General features: G+C 42.4%; 1 protein-coding gene across 2 annotated transcripts in view; it reads right to left on the bottom strand.

Annotated features, from left to right (window-relative positions):
- The window catches only part of NMNAT2 (nicotinamide nucleotide adenylyltransferase 2), a 195,156-nt gene that overhangs the window by 131,569 nt on the left and 40,038 nt on the right, over window positions 1–23,549 (bottom strand). For both annotated transcript variants that reach the window (XM_024732405.1, XM_024732404.1), the window contains one exon: window positions 19,537–19,682. In XM_024732405.1, the coding sequence (XP_024588173.1) occupies window positions 19,537–19,621 (85 nt within the window). In that variant the 5' untranslated portion in view covers window positions 19,622–19,682. The remainder of the gene's footprint in view (window positions 1–19,536; window positions 19,683–23,549) is intronic.

Below are 23,549 nucleotides of genomic sequence, written 5' to 3'. Positions count from 1 at the left end.
TATAGACTTTTGAAGAAACAACTTGTCCTTCTCTGGAGTACTCAGATGAGTCCTGACAGGATCTGGGGCCATCACTATCCTAATTTGGCTCTTGATTAATTCAACAAATATTAATCGAGTACCTCCTATGTTCCAGCATTTTTCTAAACACTGGGAATACAGTACAGGATAATACAGAGCAGGACAAGGTTATGCTCTCATGGAGTCTATATTCTTAGAGAAGAGATGTCAATAAACAAACACCTCCTAAAATATGTCGGGGTGATAATGCTATGATGAGGAAAGGAATAGAAATTGATGGGGAATGGAGAAGATCAGCTATTTAGAGATGCCCAGTAATAACTTATTAACATGCTACCCACAAATCCTTCCTCTGTCAGCGGGGTGGACAGTGCTTCCAAATGTTGGATGGAAATACTACAAAATGTATCATTATACATTTGAAAAATAAAAATGTTCAAGATTCTCTTTCTAGATTCTAGGGAATGGGGGTGATAGAAAAGCTAAATAAAATAGCCTGGTTGACAGTTGGAGAAGATGGCATCAGGACAGTCAACCCTAAGTTTTGGGAACACAGATTTTGTTCAAGACAGAAGCGCTTTCTAACAAAGGAAGCTGTCCAGCAATCAAACAGCCTGAAAATGAGCTCCCTGTCATGAAAAGTATCCAATAAGAGACTGAATGACCTCTGGAGCCTCTTCCAACCGCATATCTGATTATTCCCCATTCTGTGGAGCCTCTCTCTACCCGAAGTCACCATTAGTTCCAGTGGTCAATAGGGTGAAGACAGGAACAAAAATGTGGCCCCAAACCATAGTTCTCTTGCCAGCTCTCCTAGAGGATGAGCAGTCACCTGACTGTTGGCCCTAGATCCTTCCAGCAGCAGCCAAAGCTGATTCTTCTGCAGGGAGACTAGGGGTACAGACGATCCTAGCTTTACCTTGCAGGACTTACCAAGGACTCACGTCTAAATGAAGTGCTCTGCCCAGCGGGAATGGGTGGGATGTCTTCGCCAGTCATTCTATTCTCACTGACAGTTAAGCCACCAGTGATTACAGAAAGGAGAATTACAAATTGTCCTGGACAGGAGGCAGTCCCTCTGGAGATCCCCACCCGCTCACAACGTCCCTGGATGGCAATCACCTACCCTCCTCGGCCTTTCAGCCATTTCCCAAATCCTCCACAAACACTGGCAACCAGACCTCCAGGGTGACTGCGTGTTGGCCCAGGCAAGACATCACGGGACAGACACTGGCAACAACTACTCTTACCCCCATTTATCCATCACTTACTGTGGGCCAGATAGTTTGCTAAAAACTCTGTATGTGGCAGGATGGACTATATCCTTTATATATGTGGCTGGGACATACTTGGAGAACTACAGCTGGGCACAGTCTGACTAGTGGTGGCGGCTTTTACTTGCTGAGTGGGATAGGCCAGCCAAGGGACTTAGAGCCATGGGAAAGGTGATGGAGGGGATGGAGGGGGAGCTGGGCCAAGGAAGTGAGGGCAGGGGGACCGAGGGCATTTTGTGGGAAGGACATGGGGAGGTGGGGAGAAATTGCTGGAAGAAGAGATATGAACCTGCTGCCATACGGGGAAGAACCAAATTTCTTCTCCCTAAAGTTGCGTGAAATATTTTGGAAATTGTTGGTGATTTACATTGTAACCCCTGCTATCTCTTGGTAAAATGTTTGGTAAAATCTATATCACTTAGTACCTAGAGACTGGATCTGTGCTTTTTCAGCATGTGCAATAATGCACTGGGGACCAAGGTGAGAGCCAAGTGGTCAAAAAAGGTGGTATTACAATATATTCACATTATGTCATTTAATCAACAGCCCCAAAAGGTAGGTATTACTATACTCATTTTACAGTGTGTTGGGGGGAGGAAGGTTACTGAATAATTATCTGTAGATGTTCTTGCCAACTACAATGTAAAAGAAGGGAGAGAATTTATACTTATATCTGTCCACTCTGACCCTGTGCCTGTAAGTAAGCAAAATGGTGAGCAGGGCTATTTCACTCTGTTCACCGTCACTGCCCAGGCCCTTCTTGATTTGCTCCCAATCTTCTCCTGTTTCCCTCCAGTGCTTCCTGGTTCTGGGCCAGGTCCTTCTCTTTGCTCCTCACTCTGTCCTCTGGACTGTCCACAGGTCTCCTTGGTGGTCTGCAGAGTCCTCTAGCCCAACCACACTTGGTTGCCTTGGGCAGGATCCCCAGAGCAGTGCCAGCCTCTCTGCCCACAAACCCTGGCTCTGGCCCACATAGTAGATGCAAGCGCTAGAGGAGGCCTAGCCTCTGTTTCTGCATTGTCACATGCCCAAATGTAGTGCTGAGGGTCCCTTTTCACACAAACAAGCAAGGCAGTGTTTTGCAGTAGTTAAACCAGTGATCTCCAGAGTCAGAGCATGTGGGTCTACATTTCTGCCCACCATGCACTTGCTGTGTGGCTTGACACAAGTTACCCAACCTCTCTGATTATTAGCTGAATGGGAATGATAATATGATTGTTGTAGGGATTAAATGAGGTAAGGCAAGGAGCGCTCTTAAAACAGTGCCTGGCACAAAGTAAGTGCTCGATAAATGTTAGCTCATGTGTTAGTTTTTAATGATTATGTATTGGATGGAGATGAACGGAGTTGGTCAAAACACAGGCCAGAGTGTAAATCAGTGGTTCCATTTCCCACAGAGGCCTTTGGGCAAATGCCCTCTGGAGATAGTTCAAGTCTATGGAAAGGAAAAGGAAAAGAAAGCTGAGAGATCACCTAATTTTCAAGCTGGATTTTTTTCTGTTCCCCATGTCTTTAATTTCTAAAGTTCAAACTTTTCCCCAGAGCTATAGTCATACAATAAAATGAGATTCCTCATAAACAGTGTCATTTCTTATTCCTCTTCCCTTTCCCAGCCTTTTCAAACGCAATGTATTTCTGCATTTCTTTAAACAAACAAACAAAAATTATGATCACAATAGACTGAAATTAACCAAATTTGCATCTAAAAGAAATGTGTATGTGTAAATTACTGAGGGTTGTATTGCTTGGGGAATGGGAGCAAGTGAAGAGGAGCCAGGCCAGAAGAACTACATTAAATGGCCGTGATGGGTGGCCCCACTCAGGAGACTGTCTTTACCAGGTCCCCTTCATTCCTTCTCCATCCACCGTTAGAGCTCAATACAACCACAAATGAAACCACGAAAAACCAATCTTTACAAAACAAGTGCAGCTGGGAAGAGCAAATTCCATATGGAGAAGTTATTCAAGCCTCTTGTACAATATTCAGAGCCATAAGATTTACTGGGCAAACTGGGATATTGGGCTTAGACATCCCCCAAGGGCTTCAACAGGGAGATCTTTATTCACTACATTTAAATGCAAATGATAACACGACTGCATGACAATACACTTTGAAAAGCTGATTTAAAACAACACAAGGGAAGGATTAAGGGACCAATAAGAAGGATTTTATTCTAATTTTCTACAGAGGTTAAAGGCAAGCCAAATAGAAGTCCAGAATTCAAAAAGGTTGGCAGGAGCCAACCTTGCCCCCAGACAGAATTTGTTTAATTATTTTGCTCTTCTTATGAAGAAATGGAAAAAAAAAAAATTCTTTTTTTTTTTTTTGGCTCATCAAAGATATCTATAGCTACCAAGCAGGACTCCTGAGCAATATGAGATTATCTCACCAAACTAATAATAATGCAAGCAAAAGCCCAGAAACTTGACACATAGCCTGTGCCGTATTGAGGGTGATTGCATATGCTTAGAGATACTGGAAACTGTTTTCAGACCCGTATTCTGATTTATGAGAAACCCTGGTTGTTCAGAGTCCGCAGGGTGGGAACCACTGATGTAGGAAGGAACATCTAACACAGACATTCACGGCTTTGAATGACAAGGAATAAAGAGCCGAATGTTGCATGTCATGGAAGAATGGCCCATTGTGTCCAGTGGGAGTTTCACTCTGGAGGGGCGCCTTGGAAGCCCCATGTGACGCAAGAAAGATGGGAAAGACCATAAATCCCTTGCGGTAAAGGCAATGCTGATGCTTGTGTCACCCACTGTTGACTGGGGTGAAGGTATGATTATATCTACTCAAAGATGGAAATTAGACATTGTCCCCATACCAGCCCTGTCTGCAACTCAAACTGTCGAGCAAACATGAAATGAAAAGGAGAAAGATCCAGTCTGTAAATGGAGGTCATATAGACAGAGAAGCAAATATACACTAGCTGAAAGGATCTCACCTTGAAACAATAGGATGTCTGGGATTTGCTTCAGAAGAATATAGGGCAGGGTAGGGGTAGGAGTACCAGTGAATAAAGACTGGCAATGAATTGATAATTACTGAAGTTGGGTGACAAGTACATTGGGGTTCCTTATACAATTCTGTTTACTTTTGCATATTTGGAAATTTCCATAAGGAAAATTACTTTTTTGTTATTTGCTTTCTTAAGGATTCCATCTGCCCAATTTAAATGTGACACTGACCACCTCTGTTGGGACAAAGTCATCATTGCAGGGAATAAGAGCATTTCTCAAGGGAGCCCTGGGAATAGGGCAGTGCTAATAGCACAATTGTGAAGGGAGAAGCTAGACAAGATAGGAAGAAGGTTCAGAGTTCAGTCTCAAAACCAGGACTTTTAAACATGGACAAGAGTTGATTTGGAGCTCTCAACAGAACCCATTAAAAAAAAAAAAAAAACTAGCCCCTGAAATGAAATATTAAGAAACTTGATAATTCAACAATTTAGAGACTTCTAGTGTCAGCCCTGTCCCGGAACCTGAAAATTTTCTTTCTTATTCTGAAGGCAGCATGTTACATGTCATACAACCAAGCATGTGCATTGACCTTCAAAGTTCCAGAAGATACCCATCTTGGCAGTATACTAATCAGTTTTGTTTTACCAGCCAGATTTTTAAATAAATTGGACTAAGTTTAGTAGCGTAGTCCATCAAATTGATTGATTATTCAGAACGTCAGGACATTTCAGCATGCAGCTAGCCATAGGTTGCCTTACCTGATTCAATTAGAGAGACACAGTGCCACAAATAAGGGGAACATCCAATAAACTACGTTCAATAATAGGTAAGAAAGCACACATCATGCCACATCAGAATGCTGCGTCACAAACTGGACATAACGTTTAAAGAGGGATGTAGACAATGAAGATATGTTTGAAGAAGATGAGCCAGGATGTTATGAAGACTTAGAAACAGTAATAGATGTCCAGCTGAAGGAACTTGTTAGCCTACAGAGAAGACTGGTGAGGAGGGCTGAGTAGCTGTCTTCAGCTATACGAACGTCTCACAAACAGAGGAAGACAAATTAGACCTGTTCTATGGATCTCAAGGAAACGAACTAGGGCCAACACGTGGAAGTCTCAGGAAGGTCAATGTCAGCCCAATAAAAGAAATAATCTTGAAAAAAGTAAAACTGGGCCAAGTGCTATTCGGCTGCTTTGGAAAATCATGCATTCCCTGGCTCTAGAAGATCTCAAGCCAGAGTTTGGACAAACACTTGCGAAGATGTTTTAAAGCAGATTTCAGGACTGGATGAGGATCTGCGTGATTTTTTAAGTCTCCTCCAAATGGAGATACTGTGATTTCTGAAATGAAAACTTACAATGGACAAACCAAGGTTTTTTGTCCATTTTGTTCGTATGAAGTAGAGTAAATAATACACAAAGCTTCCCTGTGCCAGGTGCCATGTACATAAAACCTTTTTCAAACCATGAATAAATAAAAGTAAAACTTAACTCCTTTGTCATCCCCAAACCTACTTTTGCCTCACTGAGAAACCACTGCTGGATGTACCAGACATCTGACTGAAGCACCCAGTGGATAGTTTCAGGATTCACCTTCATCCTTGACCCACATTTTCTACTCCTGCCAAGCTACAAACTTAATAGCCCCCAAACACGACTTGCCGCTTCCCCTGTGGATGCCTGGAAAGGCTGTACTCTGGGATAGGGTTCCCTTCTTATAACACATGAGCCTTCCTATCTTGAGGTAACAATCCATCTCAGTTTTGAAGTCCCTAAATGTTTGCTATTTGTCCTGTTTTCTGACTCTGTCATACTTGAATTTCTGTTTCCCTGTGTTTCCTGGTTTCCAAATTCTTGTCTGATTTCTAATCACCTATTTTGCCTAAAGTTTGAGATTCTGAATATTCCTAACAGTTCAATCATTCATTCATTTGCTAAATATTTATAGTAACTGCCACGTGCCTAGAGCACTGTGCTAGGCATTGTAGGAGATACAAAGAGCCCTATGACGTGGGCAAGGGCCTAAATCTGATAGAGAATATGAAACATGGACTGAAATAGCTACAACCCACAGCACAATGTGCTAAGGGCTATACCAGAGGTACAAGCTGAGTGCTGTCAGAGTTCAGAGGCAGGCGAGATCCTGCAGAAAACCGCGATGTGACTGCAAGAGCAGCCTGTAAAAGCCTGATGCAATTGATGTGCTGATTTTTTAAAAAATCCTCAAATATAAAATATACAAAATATTAGATTGAAAGAAGGAGGCAGCCGTGAATCAGGTAAAGCACTGGTCCCCAACCTTTTTGGCACCAGGGACCGGTTTTGAGGAAGACAATTTTCCCGCGGACGGTGGGAGGCGGGGCATGGTTCAGGCGGTAAGGCGAGTGATGGGGAGCGGTGGGGAGCGGCAGCTGAAGCTTCACTCGCCAGCTGCTCACCTCCTGCTGTGCGGCCTGGTTCATAACAGGCTGCAGGCTGCGGATACATACCGGTCCGCAGCCCGGGGGTTGGGGACCCCTGAGGTAAAGGATGTTCTGGGAAAGTACATCAAATGTTCAGCAGCAGATAAACGTGCAACATTAGCCAGAGGGGCTAATCAATGTCCAATGTAAACCAAACACCAGAAAATCATCCCAGTTGTGAACAGTCATTTACTCAGTCAGCCAGAAAAATTACAATTATGAAATTGAAACTACATTTGCTGCTTAAATGAGTCTTTTTAGAGATTTAGTTTAGACTGAAAATTGTTCATTAAAGAGTTCCTCTGGGTAATGGACTTCAACTGCACTTTATATTTTTAGAACCCTTTAAATTCACTCCCCATTCCAACCCCTAGAGGTAGGTAATATCAGGGATAGGCAAACTTTTTCTGCAAACCACCAGAAAGTAGTAAATATTTTAGGCTTTGCAATCCAAACAGTTTCTGTCACAACTACTCTGCTCTACTGTTGTAATTTGAAAATAGCCATGGACAGTTTTCACGTGAAGGAGTGTAGCTGTGTGCCAATAAAACTTTATTTATGAATACTCATATTTTAATTTCAGAAAATTTTCATGTGTTACAAAGTATTTTACTTCTTTTATGTTTTTTCCACCACTTAAAAATGTAAAACCCATTCTTAGCTTGCATGCCACATTTGGCTGGCAGGCTGTAGTTTGCTGACCCCTGGGTTATATCAATCACCCTATTTACAGATGACAAAACAAAGGTTAAAGGAGACTAAGTATATTCTCAAATCAATAGCAATTCAGTTTCTTAAATTCCATATATAATGGAACTAATGAGAGAAATAATGAAGCAATAAGAAAAACTGAGACATTTACCCACTCTTTATCAACATGTTTCACAGGGTGGGAAAATCATGTATTATCTATAAACTTTGACTCCCTGGGGCATAACAAGTAAATAATTTTTAAACTGTGCTTAGCAAGATTGCTTCATGGTAAATGAGGCAATTATGGCTTAAATTTATATGTACAATACTATATTGTCTTTCTTAATTTTAATTTATAATGGGTGACAGTCTCTAAGTTAAAAAAATTTTTGCCTTATTTTGAAGATCTTGTAGTTTTTGTGATGAACCACACACACTGCTAAATATTTATCAGCACATAAATATCTCAAAAGAGATATGAACAGTTATTGATGTAGTTTAATCTCAGTGCTCCATGGAATGAGGATTCCACCTCTCTGTGGGTACCAAGATGAAGGGTTGAAGAAATGTTGAAGAATAAAGCACTGGGAAACCCAACCCCCCACTGGAATGTCACTTATTTGAGGCTTTAAAATGATATAGTAAATTTCAAAGTCAAGGACACCCAGAGCTTTATAGCAAGAGCAGATATACAGTATACTTGTTCAAGACATCCTGAAAGGATTAGAGCAGAAAACAAGTGTCAGAGAAAAGGATCTCCAATGGTCCTCACTCTTCAGACAATTAAGCCTAGGGGAAAGAGAACAGGCGCATGATACAAATGCTTAAAAATCAAGGAAGATCACACTAGGGTGAACTGAGTTCACCAAATCTGAAAATACTAACAACAATGAGGTGCCATACTGTTAGGGGAACAACTGACCAAAACCGCCCACCCTGGCCTGGCATCATAGTAACCACATGCATGAGTTATCTTACAACAGGAGGTCCTGTTAAAGAATGAGGCGGAATTAACAAGCTACCACCAACCTGAAGAACTGGGTAAAGGTTAAAAGAAGAGAGGAGACGCCAGTCCTACCAACCTCCCAGGATCCTTCTTGCTGGAATCCATCTTGGCTGAGCAATGCACATGCCACCAGGAAGGACCCTAAGCCAGAACGATTGGCCAGAGACAACCCAGAAACTAACCCCATTATCATAAAACCTGAGACCGCGAGCCACGTGGCAGAGCAGTTCTCCAGGGTACCCTTACCCTGCTGCTCTCCACCCAGGCACCCCTTCCCAATAGAGTCTCTTGCTTTGTCAGCAGACACACAGACACACACATGTGTCTTTCTGAGTGTTAGACAAGAGCCCACCCTCGGGCCCTCGAAGGGGTCCCCCTTCCTGTAACAATCCCACTGAAGTGCAGAAGGGCTACATTTAGAACCTAGGTGAGAACAACTTCCTATGAGAGAGGTGGTTGGTTGGTTGTTTATTTGCTTAGGTGGGTTGTACAGCAGTATAATTCCCCACTTATTTATTCCTTTAGTAGAATGGACAAATGGTTCCATTTCAGAAAGTAATAGATAAATAAATAAACAAAATTTTAAAATCATGGGGGAAAAAAGCCCTCCATATCTAGAAAAGTGATACAGAAATAATAACTTTAAAATATTTAGATAAAATCATGGTGTCAGGGGCTTCCCTGGTGGCGCAGTGGTTGAGAGTCCGCCTGCCGATGCAGGGTACACGGTTCGTGCCCTGGTCCGGGAAGATCCCACATGCCACAGAGCGGCTGGGTCCGTGAGCCATGGCCGCTGAGCCTGCGCATCCAGAGCCTGTGCTCCGCAACGGGAGAGGCCACAACAGTGAGAGGCCCGCGTAAGCGCCAAAAAAAAAAAAAAAAAAATCATGGTGTCAGAGCCTTAATAAAGGGAACACTGACATTTGGGATGTAGGTCCCACATCTGGAATGCACTCCTCTGCCCATCACTAAAAGGGCTGAGTAAAGTCTAAACTCTTTGGTGCCTACCCTCCACCCCTGCCAAAACCTGTTTTCTGGCTCTCTGGTCTCCTGCCCTTTCCTGTCCCCGCCCGCACTCCAGTCATCTAACAAGCTCCCTGGAGATCCCTTAATGTGCCATGATGTTTGGGGCCTTTACACGTACCCAGCTCTCAGCCCAGAATGCCATTCTCCATCCTGCCCACTGGGCAGCTCCTACCTTCAAGCTCATTCTCACTAATACATGCCCCGATGATCCTCCCACCATGTCTAGAGTGATCACTTTTTCTTCTATGTTCTCACTGTACCTCATCCTCCCCTCTTTTTACAGCACTATGACCTGAACTGCTATGTGTAGTTTATCTCCTCTACAGAAGATGATCTCCCTGAGGCATAAGAAGGAATGCCTTTAATTTTCATATCCCTGGGGCTTAGCATGGTGCCAGAGGCACATTCGTAACTCAATAAACATTTGCTGAATGAATTAATGAACGCATACTGAGTCCTTTTAAGACTCTACCCTTCCTACCACAGAATCTAGACTTAAGGTCAGGGTGGTAGGTAATTCTAACATTTTATTCATTCACTCATTCAACAGACATTTATTGAGCACTTACTATGTGCCAGGAACTCTTCTAGGAGCATGAGAAACGTCTGTGAGCCGAGTAAACAAAGATCCCTGCCATTGAAGAGCTCACATTCTAGCTGGGGAGACAGACATTAAACAATAAATATAACAGATAAATAACATGCTTTGTTAAAAGAGGATAAGAAGTAAGGGGAAAAGATATAAGTAGAGCATGACAAGGGGGACTGGGAGTGTGTGAGCTGTGATTTTAAACTATGTGATCAGGGGAGTAGGACCTGCCAAGTAGACAGTGAGAAGGTTGCATTTGGACAAAGACTTAGAGAGTCAATTAGACATGGGGAAATATGGGGGAAGGGCATTTCAGGCAGCGAGAACATTCAGTGCACACTCTAAGGCCAAGACAAGGAGGTCAGTGAAGTTGGCTAAGAATGAGGTTGGAAAGAGGTGTGATGAGGTAGGGGGAGAAGGGGGAAAGGTGGCAGATGATGGAGGCCTTTGTACGTCATTAAAATGACTTTGACCCTGAATGAAATAGGGAACCATTGGAGGATTTTGAGCAAAGGAGCAACATGATCTGACGTACATCTGACTTACATTTTAAAAGGATCACTCAGCTATTTTGTTGAGAATTTAGTATTGGGCCAAGGGTAGAAGCAGAGAGATCAGTTAAGAAGCTATTGCAATGATGTAAACAAACTGTAACAGTGGCTTACATCAGGGCTGTAGATGGGAAAAAGTGACTGGTCCTAGTTTTATTTTGAAGATAGATCCAAAAACATTTGCTGCCATAGATGGGATGTGCAAAGAGAAAAGGATCAAGCATTAGTCCAAGGTTTTCGACCTAAGCAACTGGAATAAGAGAAAAACTATAAGCATTTAGCCTTATCTAGGGGCTATACTTCACTCACCCTCCTACTGTCTGGTAAGTATTAAGTGAGGTCAATATGTAGCAGCATAGTGACCCACGTGGAGGCGACATGATGCAAGAGAGAGAGCAGAGAAAGAGTGCTGTTTAGCTGCTACTGCTTCCTGGGGTTAGCCTCTGAGTCTTGCTCATTTTCTGCCTCCTCCTCTTACTCCCTTATCCCCCAAATTACAAGAATTTTCCTTGTTGGCTCACTTGTTCAGAACTAAAGAGAATTATGCCATAGATTTAGTGGAAAACAGTTTAATGGTAGTAGATTTTAAAGAAGCTCAAATAAGGTTAACTCCATTATTAAAATGATCATGGGGAAGGTGATGATGCTGGTAGTGTTTATAATATTTGCCTTTGCTGCAGAGTTCATAAACCATAGAGGTATTGTGCAAAAGGAGGAGGAAGCCAAAGCCGGGAGGATGGCCTTAGTCACACCTTGTAAGCCACCAAACATCTTTTTTAGGCTAAAATACTTCTGAGGCTATCTGCCAAACTGTATTTTTTTAAAAAAACAAATGTGTTCCATGCATTTGAATGCTTATGATTGGAAAACCTCTGGCGATGGAAAACTTTGTTCTTTTTAAACTGATGCTGCATTTACATATATTGAGATATGGAACACATCCGTAAATAAAGTTGTGCATTTCTCTATAAAATGCATTCCTATATCCCAGTTCTTAGTTTGTTAGATCAGATCCTTAAGAATTATTTTAGATGCCTTTGTTTAGCCAAAATTTTGTGTGTTGAGTGTTTTTGTTTTTTTTTAAACTGGTGTTTAAAAACTTTTTAATGAGTTCCTTTGTGCCCTTAGGATCTTTCTTGAGCAATTCAGGATGATCTGAAAACTCTTTAGAAATGAACAAGAACTCTACTGGAAAGTGTGTATTTCATAGTATCATTAAATATTGATTAAGCACCCACTACATATACAACACTGTATTGGTGGCTGAGAGGACAATGATATTTAGATTTGAATCTTTTTAAAGAAACACTTTCAAAACAGGGTTTTCATTCTCTTTCCTAGTCATGCATAGACTACTTTCACAACTATTACTTATTAATAGAAAAATAACAGAAAATATAGATTATCTGTCTAGTTTTGCATTTTCCTCTCTTGTCTGAGGATCTCTCTGAAACAGACAGAGATCCAGACCTGAGGGTTTGCCAGTTATGTTTTTAGTTTAGTTTGCCTCTGCATTTTAGGCTGTTCATTTGACTTGGTCTAAAACTGGAAATTTGTGTAGAAGTGTTTCTCTTGAGACTCATAACATTTTAAAGGAGGTTCCTACTGAGCAGTAATCTGAACTATTTCTTAAAAGTCATATGAATCTCTTAATTTTGATAGTTTTAAGCATAAAGGGTTGGATATGTAGAATAAGATCAAGGAAAACAAAAAGAGAAGAGAATATGAAAATTAATATTTCTTCATTTCAAAATTCATAGTACATCAACCTTCTCGGTTATATCCTGTTCCTTGGTCTGGGATGCATTCTAGATGGGAGAGTTGCCTATCGTAATTAGCACAATTGTGTCCAATTGTGGGGCTCAGTCAATCAATTCAGCAGGAGAAAGTAAATCAAACTACCTGTTCATGTGGACAAAAATATCTAAATTTTCTTTTTCAGCCATTATTCTCACGTCATGAGTAGACACAGCTCTCGCCAGTGAAACTTCCATGAGTGATCCATGAGTTTCCATTAGAGGACATTCAACTTATCAGTGAATTAGAATTCCCAAGCGTCCACTTAAATATATTATTACAGCCATCACCATAGTGATGGGCAAGTTCTGGAATGGTCTTTTGAACTGCATCAACTGTTTTCAATCTCACATCCTCAACATTATAAAAGAGTCAACTTTAGGACCTTGATTTTCTCCCATCTCGTAGTTTATAAAAAAGCTGGCAAATTCTTTATCTTTTTATTTCCATAATGTTAATGAATTTCAATATATTTCTTGCATGAAGAATTTTGAATAATCCAAATAAAACCTACTAGGAGTTTTCATTAGAAGTTTCAGATGTCCCAGGTTACAAAGAGACTTTGAATTTAGGTATTTCCTTCTTTTGCATTAGTACTTGGTTAGAATACATTATTTCCAAAATCTTAGAGTAAGAAGTATGAAGCTTCATTTTCCCCACCAAACCCAAACCTGCTTCTCTTCCAATGTTCTCTATTCATCCACTTTGGATGGAAACCTGCCAGTTACCCTGGACTACTTTGCCATCACCCACCCATCAAATCACCAAATAAGGATCTCTTTTACCTCCTAAATATTTTCAAATACACTCACTCTCCATCCCAAATGCCACCAACCTGAGCAAGGTGACAGTCTTCTCTGACTTGAACTCTGTATTGCTGAAATAGGTGCCCATCTGTTCGCTACATCTCCATCCTTGCCCTTCACCAGTTTACGTTCAAAATTCAATTAAATCATAATCTTAACAATATGATTATGACATCCCTTTACTTTAAAAAGGCAATATTTTGTCACTGCCATTGGGATAAAATCTAAATTCTTTAATATGACTTACAAGCCTTCATAATTGATCAGATTTCCATCTAACTTCCCAGTCTTATTTCTCAATCCCCTCCTCCTTGAGTCATCCTGAATTTTTTTTTGTTCTAATGTCATGGCTCTCTGTCTCATCACTCCAGCCCTTTATGCATGGTTGATTCCTCCACCTGGAATGACATTCACTTATTTTTTATTTATTCAGCAACTATTATGAAGCAAAGACTCTTTAGGGCTTCCCTGGTGGTGCATTGGTTGAGAATCTGCCTGCTAATGCAGGGGACACGGGTTCGAGCTCTGGTCTGGGAGGATCCCACATGCTGCGGAGCAACTAGGCCCATGAGCCACAACTACTGAGCCTGTGCTCCGCAACAAGAGAGGCCGCGACAGTGAGAGGCCCGCGTACCGCGATGAAGAGTGGCCCCCGCTCGCCACAACTAGAGAAAGCCCTCACACAGAAACCAAGACCCAACACAGCCAAAATTAAATAAATAAAATACTGAATACATAACTACTTTAAAAAGAAAATTACAGTTGCTACAATGTTCAAATAAATAAAGACTCTTTATTTGCAATTATTATTATAGTATACTATTATGGAGAGCTTACTCCATGCTAGGTACTAGGAAGTAAATCAATGATTAAACCAGGCATGGTTTCTATCTTAATAAATCTTACTGTCTAGCATGGCAAATAGTCATGAAACACAGAATAAGATTAGAGTTATGGTATGGAAAGTATAAGGTGATGTGGGATCAAATGTCAGTAAGGGTAACCATACTTAATTGAGGAGTCATTGGAGGTTCCCTGAGGAAGTACTGTTGAAGCTAAAATCTGAAAGATGAGTAGGAGCTAGTTGTGGTAGCAGAAGAGTGGAGGAGGTGGAGGAGGAGGAGGAGGATGAGGAGGCGGGGGGAGTGGTGGAATAAATGTTCTAGTGGCATAGTTAAATGGAAAATATATGAGTACTAAGAAAAGAAATAGCTTTCCCTTGTTATAAGCATAAGATATTGGGAACAGGTATCTTTATTGAATATATTTTGTTGATGGCCTGTGTCACAAAGGAAAACAATTTATAAAGTTCTCACTACCCATTTTTTAAAAATTTATTCATTTATATATATATATTTGGCCGCACTGGGTGTTTGTTGCTGCATGCGGGCTTTCTCTAGTTGCAGTGAGCGGGGGGCTACTCTTGGTTGTGGCTCGCGGGCTTCTCATTGCGGTGGCTTCCCTTGTTGTGGAGCACGGGCTCTAGGCGCGCGGGCTCAGTAGCTGTGGCGCACAGGCTTTGTTGCTCCGCAGCATGTGGGATCTTCCCGGACCAGGGCTCGAACCCGTGTCCACTGCATCGGCAGGCAGAGTCTTAACCACTGCACCACCAGGGAAGCCCCATCTCACTACCCTTTGTTGATAACTAAGTTCAGTGGCTCTTTCTTTCATAAACGCTGTTGCAATTAAAGGAGTAAAAAAAAGTCTTTGGTGAGAGACAGCCTGGATATCAGGAAACTAGTTCTATTCTGACTTTTGCTTATGACTGTACCAAATGACTTACTCTTACTTGTACCTCTGCTTTGTTGTTTGTAAAAGGGTGGTGATAATATCACCCAGTTTAGGTTACAGGGTAGAATCAAATGAGATAGTGTTGGAAAAGTATAAGTACCACACTACTGAATGAGCTTTTAAAAATATGCATTTCAAGCATACTAAACAGTTTCTCAGTTTTCGACTGTTCTCTACATATTGGTAGAAACACAAATTCATCTTTCTTATAATTTGTAGTTGTAGCAACAGGAGCTGCAATTCCAATTTCACAAGTAAAAAGCCATCTTCAGTACATTTTAAGAGAAACAGAATTAGATTATGTCTCTTTTCAAAAAACCCAATTGTTTTTCAAAAAAACCCAATTGTTCAAACCAAAAATATTTCGAAGTAGAAAAACTGGAAAATCCAGTTACTTTGGAATCATCAAAAAATAGGACACATTTCTGCCATGATCAAGTCCCTCAATTCCTTTATTTTTTATGGAGAAGTTAATCTGATCAGACCTTTCTTACTTTCCTGTTTAAACTTACTATCAGATCTACCAGTGGTATATTTATTGATAAATATTGGCAATACAAATGCAAAGAAAGTTGTACTGAAATATAATCTCTACATGTTTAATAACTACGAACTTACATGTAAAAAAAAAATCTTCTAGCCTCATGTTACCTTTGTATGTAATAAGGCAGACATGAAATAAAACACGGTTGGTTTATGGGTCTGCTTTGCCAAAAACTTTTACTCATTCCTGAAAACATTTTATTTTTTATTTTACTTTTAAATTTTATTTATTTTTTGGCTGCATTGGGTCTTTATTGCTGTACGTGGGCTTCTCATTGTGGTGGCTTCTCTTGTTGCACAGCACGGGCTCTAGGCGTGTGGGTTTCAGTAGTTGCAGCACGTGGGCTCAGTAGTTGCAGCACATGGGCCCTAGAGTGCAGGCCCAGTAGTTGTGGTGCAGGGGCTTAGTTGCTCCTTGGCATGTGGGATCTTCCGGGACCAGGGATCAAACCCATGTCCCCTGCATTGGCTGGCAGATTCTTAACCACTGCGCCACCAGGCAAGTCCTGAAGACATTTTAGTCACAGTTAAGTATATAGCTGTCAAATACCTCTATCACAAATATTAATTTTGGGGGGAGTTCCCTGGTGGTCCAGTGGTAAAGAATCCGCCTTCCAATGCAGGGGACGCGGGTTTGATCCTTGGTCGGGAACTAAGATCCCACATGCCGCAGAGCAACTAAGCCCACAGGCCGGGCCGCAAACTACAGGGCTCTGGAGCCCGCACGTCACAACTAGAGAGAAGCCCACACGCCAAAACAAAGAGCCCACGGGTAGCAACTAAGACCCAACACAGCCAAAAATAAATAAATAAATAAATTTTAATATTAGTTTTTTCTTATATGTTCCCATAGCCACAAATAGGAATAATATCAACTCCCCTTTCAGAATAAAAAGACAAGCTCATTCTAAAATATTTTACAAATAATGAGAACTGGACAAATACTACTTTATAGAGACGAAGCCTGAGTTTTTAGTTCTGAATGACACTTTTTTGTTTTGTTTTGTTTATAGTCTCTTTTTTCTTTGGTAAGCAACTGTATTTCAAAATATAGAAGCTCTATTAAAGGTGTCTAATTTCAAAGTCCTGTTTGCATCTTTATACTTTTTTTCTATTACAAATTGCAGGCATCTTTTAAAAGTTTGATAATTTTATTGCATTAATTATTTCTGTATTGTTGGGGAAAAAATTTTTAAAGCCATTTAAAAGGAGAAAATAGTTCATGGATGCCTGGTTTCTTTAGAGATGGGAAAGAGCTCTTAAGGAAATGCCTATTTAGGAATCTCATTTAGTTGATGGCAACTGAATTCTCATCTCTGTTAGTATATGTTTGAAGGAAATAGAGTTCATGGAATTATTCAGTCAGAAGATTAGTGAGCAGTTCTTTCTGCTTTTGTTACAGTGCAAAGGCCTATTCAAGAGGAATCAGAAATGTGGGGTTCCAGTCTCAATTCTGCCACCCACGCTCCATGTCACTTAAGCCACTTAAGGCACTTAGCCTCTGAACATCAGTTTCTCATTTGTAAAATGGAGATAATGATGCCTTTCTTGTAAGCTTCTTATTAAGAATAAGTGACATACACGATGAAAATGCCTTGTAAATCAGAAGCTGCTCTACAAAAATAAATTACAAAACTTATCACTAGCTCAAAGATTCCCATAAGAGATTCTACAAGAAAAATTGTTTAATATGTATTTTGTGTTCTTGTTCCTGTTTCCTTTTCAATGTATATGTGCTAAATCCTTCATTAGGTTATAAGCTCCTTAAAGCCACAGTGAGCATACCGTATCCTCTTTCCATGTTGCTCTCTGGATTACACATAACTCATGGACACTCAAAAGTCTTTGTTGATATTCTCTCCTCTTCTTCAGTTCCAATAACAAGCAAAAGTCACTACTGTCAAAGTCTCCTTTCACCTATTCTATGTCTAAACCTCCCTGCTGTAATCCATACCTATTTCCATATACTCTGTCCTCTAAACTCATGGAGAACTGGCAGGTCAGCATCAACTTAACAAAAGCCTTTATCACCATTACTAAACTCTCTTTAGCTGCAAGACAAAATCTCTGGTTCTCAATCTAAATCTACCCCTCCTGCAATCCAAAACAAGTGGAATTAGGTACATCCTTAGTCCCAGGAAGAAAGGAGGAGTGCCTGCTGGCCCACTAAAGATTACCAGAGCCAAGGAGTTCCAGAGGGGAGTCCCTCCCTGTCTGGGCAACTGAGAGGAATAAAGTACAGCCACATAAAATGGCTAGAGGAAATACAGAGAGAGAAGAAAAGAAGGACAGGGGTGAAGACACCAGAATCAAAAGAAAGTGAAAGGAGAGTGTTTTCAGGGCACTGATATTCCCTTAGAAGGCTGATGAGATGCTCTAGTCTACTTTGATGCTAGAACAAAAGTCTTTATTTAATAGGTAAGTTGGCACCAGCTCCTGATACCACACTTTTAAAAGTGAAAGTATGGTGAGGAAGGGATGGCTACCTCAGTCACCCTCCTTGGATCCTATAAATGTGCCTATGTGATCTGCACTCTGCTCAAAGTATATTCTTTCCATGAGGTTTTTAATAAGGGTGCCCAGTTCAACTCACCTTTTAGGTTTAAGAGAGGAATATTTTTATTCTAAGCCACCTCTCCCAGTCTTTACCGATATGATGTGGCTTTCACTAAACAGCCCTAGGAGGGCCCACGCAATCCTCAGGCTCCGGGTAAACACGTGTGCCTGCAGCCGGCTCCAGCTCGCCCTGCGTTTCAGCACCGCTGTCTCTGGATAGCGCCTCACTGGCCGGCCGGCGCAAGGCCTCCCACCCTTCACTCATCCTTCCCTAGTCCACTCGCTTTCCTCTTCTCGCTTCTCTCATTGCCAGAAGAAAAGCATCCCGACTTCTAACTTCTCCTCAATTCCTGCTTCAAAAGTGACCTCCGCGTGCCTCCCTCAGGGTCTAAACACGCAAGCCCCCGCGCCTTTGGGTCCTCCTGGAGCAGCAGCGAAGCCCCGCCGTTTACCCACCGGTGGCCCGAGATCTCTGTCAGGCAACGATCACCTTTCCCTTACCACTTCTCAATCCCAACCAGCAGCCAGGAGCCCCCGCTCGCTCGGCCTCTCTCTTCGCCACAAAGCCTCCTTGAAAAAAACGCGCGATGATGCGCCCTCGCCTCGCCCAGCCCCCAAACACACACACACACACACACACACACACAGAGTCATACATACACTCGCACGCCTCAAACCTTGTGGGAGCCATCGCCAACCGGGGCAGAGCCTCAGCCAACTTGGGCCCCATCCTTTAACACCGGCTCGCAAAGGGCAGCCCGCAGCAACCGCCCCGCCCTCTCCCCTTCCTAGGCGGTGGGTCCCGGCAGCCAAGCCCAGGCCCCCGCCCCCTGCTCCCCACCTCCACATTCACTAAGCCATCCACCTCGCGCGCGCAATCCACTGTCCACAACCCTCAAACATTTGCCCCGGGCCGCCCCGAACCAGCAGCCAAACCATAAACGAATCTCCTTGAAGCCCAGCCCTGTTCCTGGTGTGTTGTGTGTGTTTGTGTCTCTGAAGCATATACACCATTAACTCCTTCGAGCTTTCGGCCCAACCTAAACAAACAGCACGTTATCTCTAACCCCCTTCTCCCTTCTCCGCGCCCCAACCTCTGCCCCCATCCCAATCCTCACCGGCCAAGTAGCCAAACCGCCGCACCACCGCACCCCAGTTCTCAAACCTCGACCTCCCACCAATCCGAACCAACACTCCCCTCCGGCCCCTCCCCTCCCCCACCCCTTGGCCCCCAGCGAGGGTCTGGCCCGAGCGAGTGACGCCTCGGAAGCACAGTCTGCGTCCCCTCCCAGGAGCCCAGAATAGAGGGGCTGACCTCCCACCAGCTGGATCAGCCAGCACACCTCTCCAGATGGGTACTCGCCTTACCGTCAGGCGCCCTGGGAAACACAGGTGCCGGGGAAAGGAGAGAGGCGGAAGCAGTCTCCGGGGGTGGGCGGGAGGACTCACCGAACATCTGAATGTGCCCTTTGGTGATGGGATTGAAGCTGCCGCAGGCGAGCAAGATAACGTGGGTCTTGGTGGTCTCGGTCATGGTGCGGGTGGGTCCCTCGCGCTGGTCCAGGGGTCGCCTCTCTTTTTGTGTCTCGATACGTCTGCAGAGGGAGAAAGGAAGGCGAGGCTCCGGCGGTGGATGCTGGGGACTCCAAGGAGCCGCTCCAGACGCAAACCGCGTCACTCCCCGCCTCCCCTTAACGCTTGCAGCGCCGGCAGGATCCGAGGCTGCTTTTGTATCGCTAAGCTCCGTCCTCTTTTCCTTCTAGCTTATTTCACGCCTCTCGCCCTGGTCTCCCTCTCCTCCCTTTCTCTCACCCCCACCCCACCCCATCACGCTCTCTTCCTTAGTGTTTACCTATAAGTCAAGTTGTGGTACCCAAGCCCAGAACCGTGAACACTGACAGGCAACCATCAGCATGGTGTGAGCTCTTTCTCTTACCTCCTTCTGAATTAGTTTTCCTCCCTCAATCTAACATTTTTCTGTCCACACCTACTTTCTCGAACATTTCCAACTCTAAAAGTGTTCGATTTTAAGAACTGTTTTCTTTCTCTCCTCAAAATTTTAAGTGGGGAAATGACAATTGGTCACTTCAGGAGTATTCATTTCTGCCCGTCTTTCCCCCCCTTATCTCATGGTTTTGAACTACTAAACTGAGTCCAGACGTTGACCTAGTGGTTGCCAAGAAATAGGGGGAACCTGAATCCTTCCCCTGGCATACTGCTCCTTTTGTGGGTTGAAGCAATGAGAACATGGATGTGACAGAGTTATTAAAGCTGTGTTAGAAAATTATTGTGATCTTACATAAGCTATCAAAATTGAGACAAAGATTTACCCATTCAACAAGTGTTCCTTGAGTGCCCACTATGTGTTAGGCTCTGTTATAAACACTGCTGATAAAGCAAAGTCCCTGTCTTCATCAAGTTTACATTCTACTGGAAGGAGATAGACAATAAACAAACATAGCAGGGCTTCCCTGGTGGCGCAGTGGTTGAGAGTCCACCTGCCAATGCAGGGGACATGGGTTTGTGCCCCGGTCCGGGAGGATCCCACATGCCGCGGAGCGGCTGGGCCCGTGAGCCATGGCCACTGAGCCTGCACGTCTGGAGCCTGTGCTCCGCAATGGGAGAGGCCACAACAGTGAGAGGCCCGCGTACCGCAAAAAATAAAAACAAAACAAACAGAAGGAAATATTAGAGGCAATTGTGCAATGCACAATAAGTGAATGCAGTTCACTCTCTGGCACAACAAAGGGTGAATGGAGAAGAGGAGACCACTTGAAATGAAGAAGTTAGGGAAGGCCTCTCTGGGGTGGTGAAATTTAAACTGAGACCCAAATGACAAGGAGTTGCTAGTACACGTATTCTGGGACAGGGAAGGGCTCATTGTGCTCCTAGAAATGAAAGAAGGCCAGTGTGACCAGACTGCATGAATAATGGGAAAAATGCTAAGAGAGAAGATTGGACTGGTGATTAGGACCAAATCAAGTAGGGCTTGTAGGCTAGGGTAGGGTTTGGATGTTTTTCTAAGAGGAATAACTTAGAGAGGAATAACAAAAGGAAACCACTGAAGCTTTTAGGCAGAGAAGTGGTAAGTAATTCACATTTTTATAAGATCACTCTGGCTGCTAGGTGGAAAATGGGAAGGCAAGGAAAGCATTTAGGAAATCCTCCTGGTAGTCTAAGCAGGTGCAGTTGTCCTTGGACTAGGTTTTATAGAGGTGAAACTGATGAGAAGCAAAGGGTCTCAGGATAAGTTTTGTAGATAAAGTCTACAGTCTTTGCAAATGGATTGGATGTGAAGGATGAGGGAAAGAGAAATCTAGGAAAATGTCTAGAAATTTGGTTTAAGTAAATGAGTGGACTGAGAGTGAGAAAGATGGAGAAAGGAAGTTTCAGGGATGACCAATGTTCTATTCTGATACAATAAATAAACCTAATAATTTGAGATTTTTTTAAAATAGCCTTTCAAAATACTGAGATATAACTGACATGTGCATTGTATTAGTTTTAGGTACACATAATGATTCTGAACTTAGAGATCCACAAGTACAAATATTTACTTTTTTTGGGCTTCAAGATTCTTGGATAAATTTCTACCTATTTTAGTGGGTTGGTCATTGTTTCTTATTTAAGAGCATGTAGTTGGTGCACAGTAAATATATGGTAAATTATGCTGAACAGCAAATTGATCCTAATATGCATAAAATTTCCAGTTTAAAGATAAGTCCTAAGAACTGATGTATATTTGTAATTTGATGTATCTTCCCTCACAGGGTATGCAGATTAGTGGGACAGAAGAGCAGGAGATGTTGAGGGGAGCCCGACTTGGGTAGGAAACTCTGACACTTATTAGCTGGGCAATAAATATTTATTGAGTGTCTGCCACGTGCCAGATACTTGATTTAGAGGCTGTGAACAAAACAAAGTCCCTGCTTTAATACAGCTCTCATACTAGAGGGCAAAACAGACCATTGAAAAATAAAATAAAATAAACATAATGGTAACAGATACCATAATGAAAAATCAAGCTGGATGAGAAGAAAAGGAAAGGGAAATTCTCCTTTATTCAAGGTGGTCAGGGATGGCCTCTCTGATAGGATGGGATCTGAGCAGGGGCCTGAAAGAAGTGAAGGAATGTGTCATTTGAATATCTGGGGAGGAACATACCTGGCAGAACAGCAAGTGCAAAGAGCCTGAGGAGCAAGAGTGTTTGAGAGTCTTCGACAAGCACACCCATGTGGCTGCACAAAAGAAAGCAAGTGGAAAAGTAGGACAGATCAATAGGGCCTCATAGGCCCTGGTGAGGGCTTTGGCTTTTTCACTGGGAGAGATAGGAAGTCACTGGAGGTTCTGAATAGAGAAGTCACATGAACTGACTTACATTTGAAAAGTACCATTTTGGCAGGAAGTATAAATTTTGGAGTCATCAGTATAGTTTTATATTTAAAACCAAAGGATTAAATGAGGTCACCTAAGGAGTAACATATATATATATATATATATATATACATAGAAGAAAAGAGGCCCTCAGATTCAGCCCCGGGGCACACCAAATTAGCAACAGTAGCTAACATTCACTGAATATCAGTAGAAGCCCAGGCATTATAAGCCATTTACAGATGTTAATTCATTTAACACTCACCATAATTCTATGAGTTCCAATAATTTTATCCCATTTTAGAGATGAGCATAAGGGAGAACAGAGAAATGAAATACCTGGTCCTAGTAAGTATGGATTCAAATTTAAACCCTGGTAGTTTTGGTTGAAGGCCCTGTTGTTGATCCAAGCCTACTGTTTCATCTTGTTTCACTGCTATGCTATACAGGCATACCTTGTTTTATTGAGCTTCACAGACATTGCGTTTTTTCAAATTGAAGGTTTGTGACAACCTTGAGTCAAGCAAGTATATCTACACCATTTTTTTTCCAATATCATTTGCTCATTTTGGGTCTCTGTGTCACAGTATCTCAAACTGTTTTCATTGTTATATTTGTTATGGTGATCTGCAATCAGTTGTCTTTGATGTTACTATGGTAATTGTTTTGGAGCACCATGAACCACACCATATGAGATGGCAAACTTAATTGATAAATGTGTTCTGACTGCTCTACTGACCGGCAGTTACCCCATCTCTCTCCCTCTCCTTCGGCCTCCTTATTTCCTGAGACACAGTGATATTGAAATTAGGCCAATTAATAACCCTAGAATGGCCTCTAAGTGTTCAAGTGAAAGGAAGGGTCAACTGATGCAGCAAGCTCCATCGCTGTCTTATTTTAAGAAATTGTCATATCTACCCTAGCCTTCAGCATCCATCACCCTGATCAGTCAGCAGCCATCAACATCCAGGCAAGACCCTCTACCAGTCAAATGATTGATTATGACTCACTGAAGGCACAGATGATGGTTATCATTTTTTAGCAAACAAGTATTTTTAAATTAAGGTAGGTACACTGTTGTTCTTGTT

Source organism: Neophocaena asiaeorientalis, unplaced genomic scaffold (assembly GCF_003031525.2).
Source record: "Neophocaena asiaeorientalis asiaeorientalis breed wild unplaced genomic scaffold, Neophocaena_asiaeorientalis_V1.1 scaffold119, whole genome shotgun sequence".
NCBI lineage: Eukaryota > Metazoa > Chordata > Mammalia > Artiodactyla > Phocoenidae > Neophocaena > Neophocaena asiaeorientalis.
Note: the sequence above shows the minus strand (reverse complement) of the source record. Positions and strands in the feature narration are given on the sequence as shown.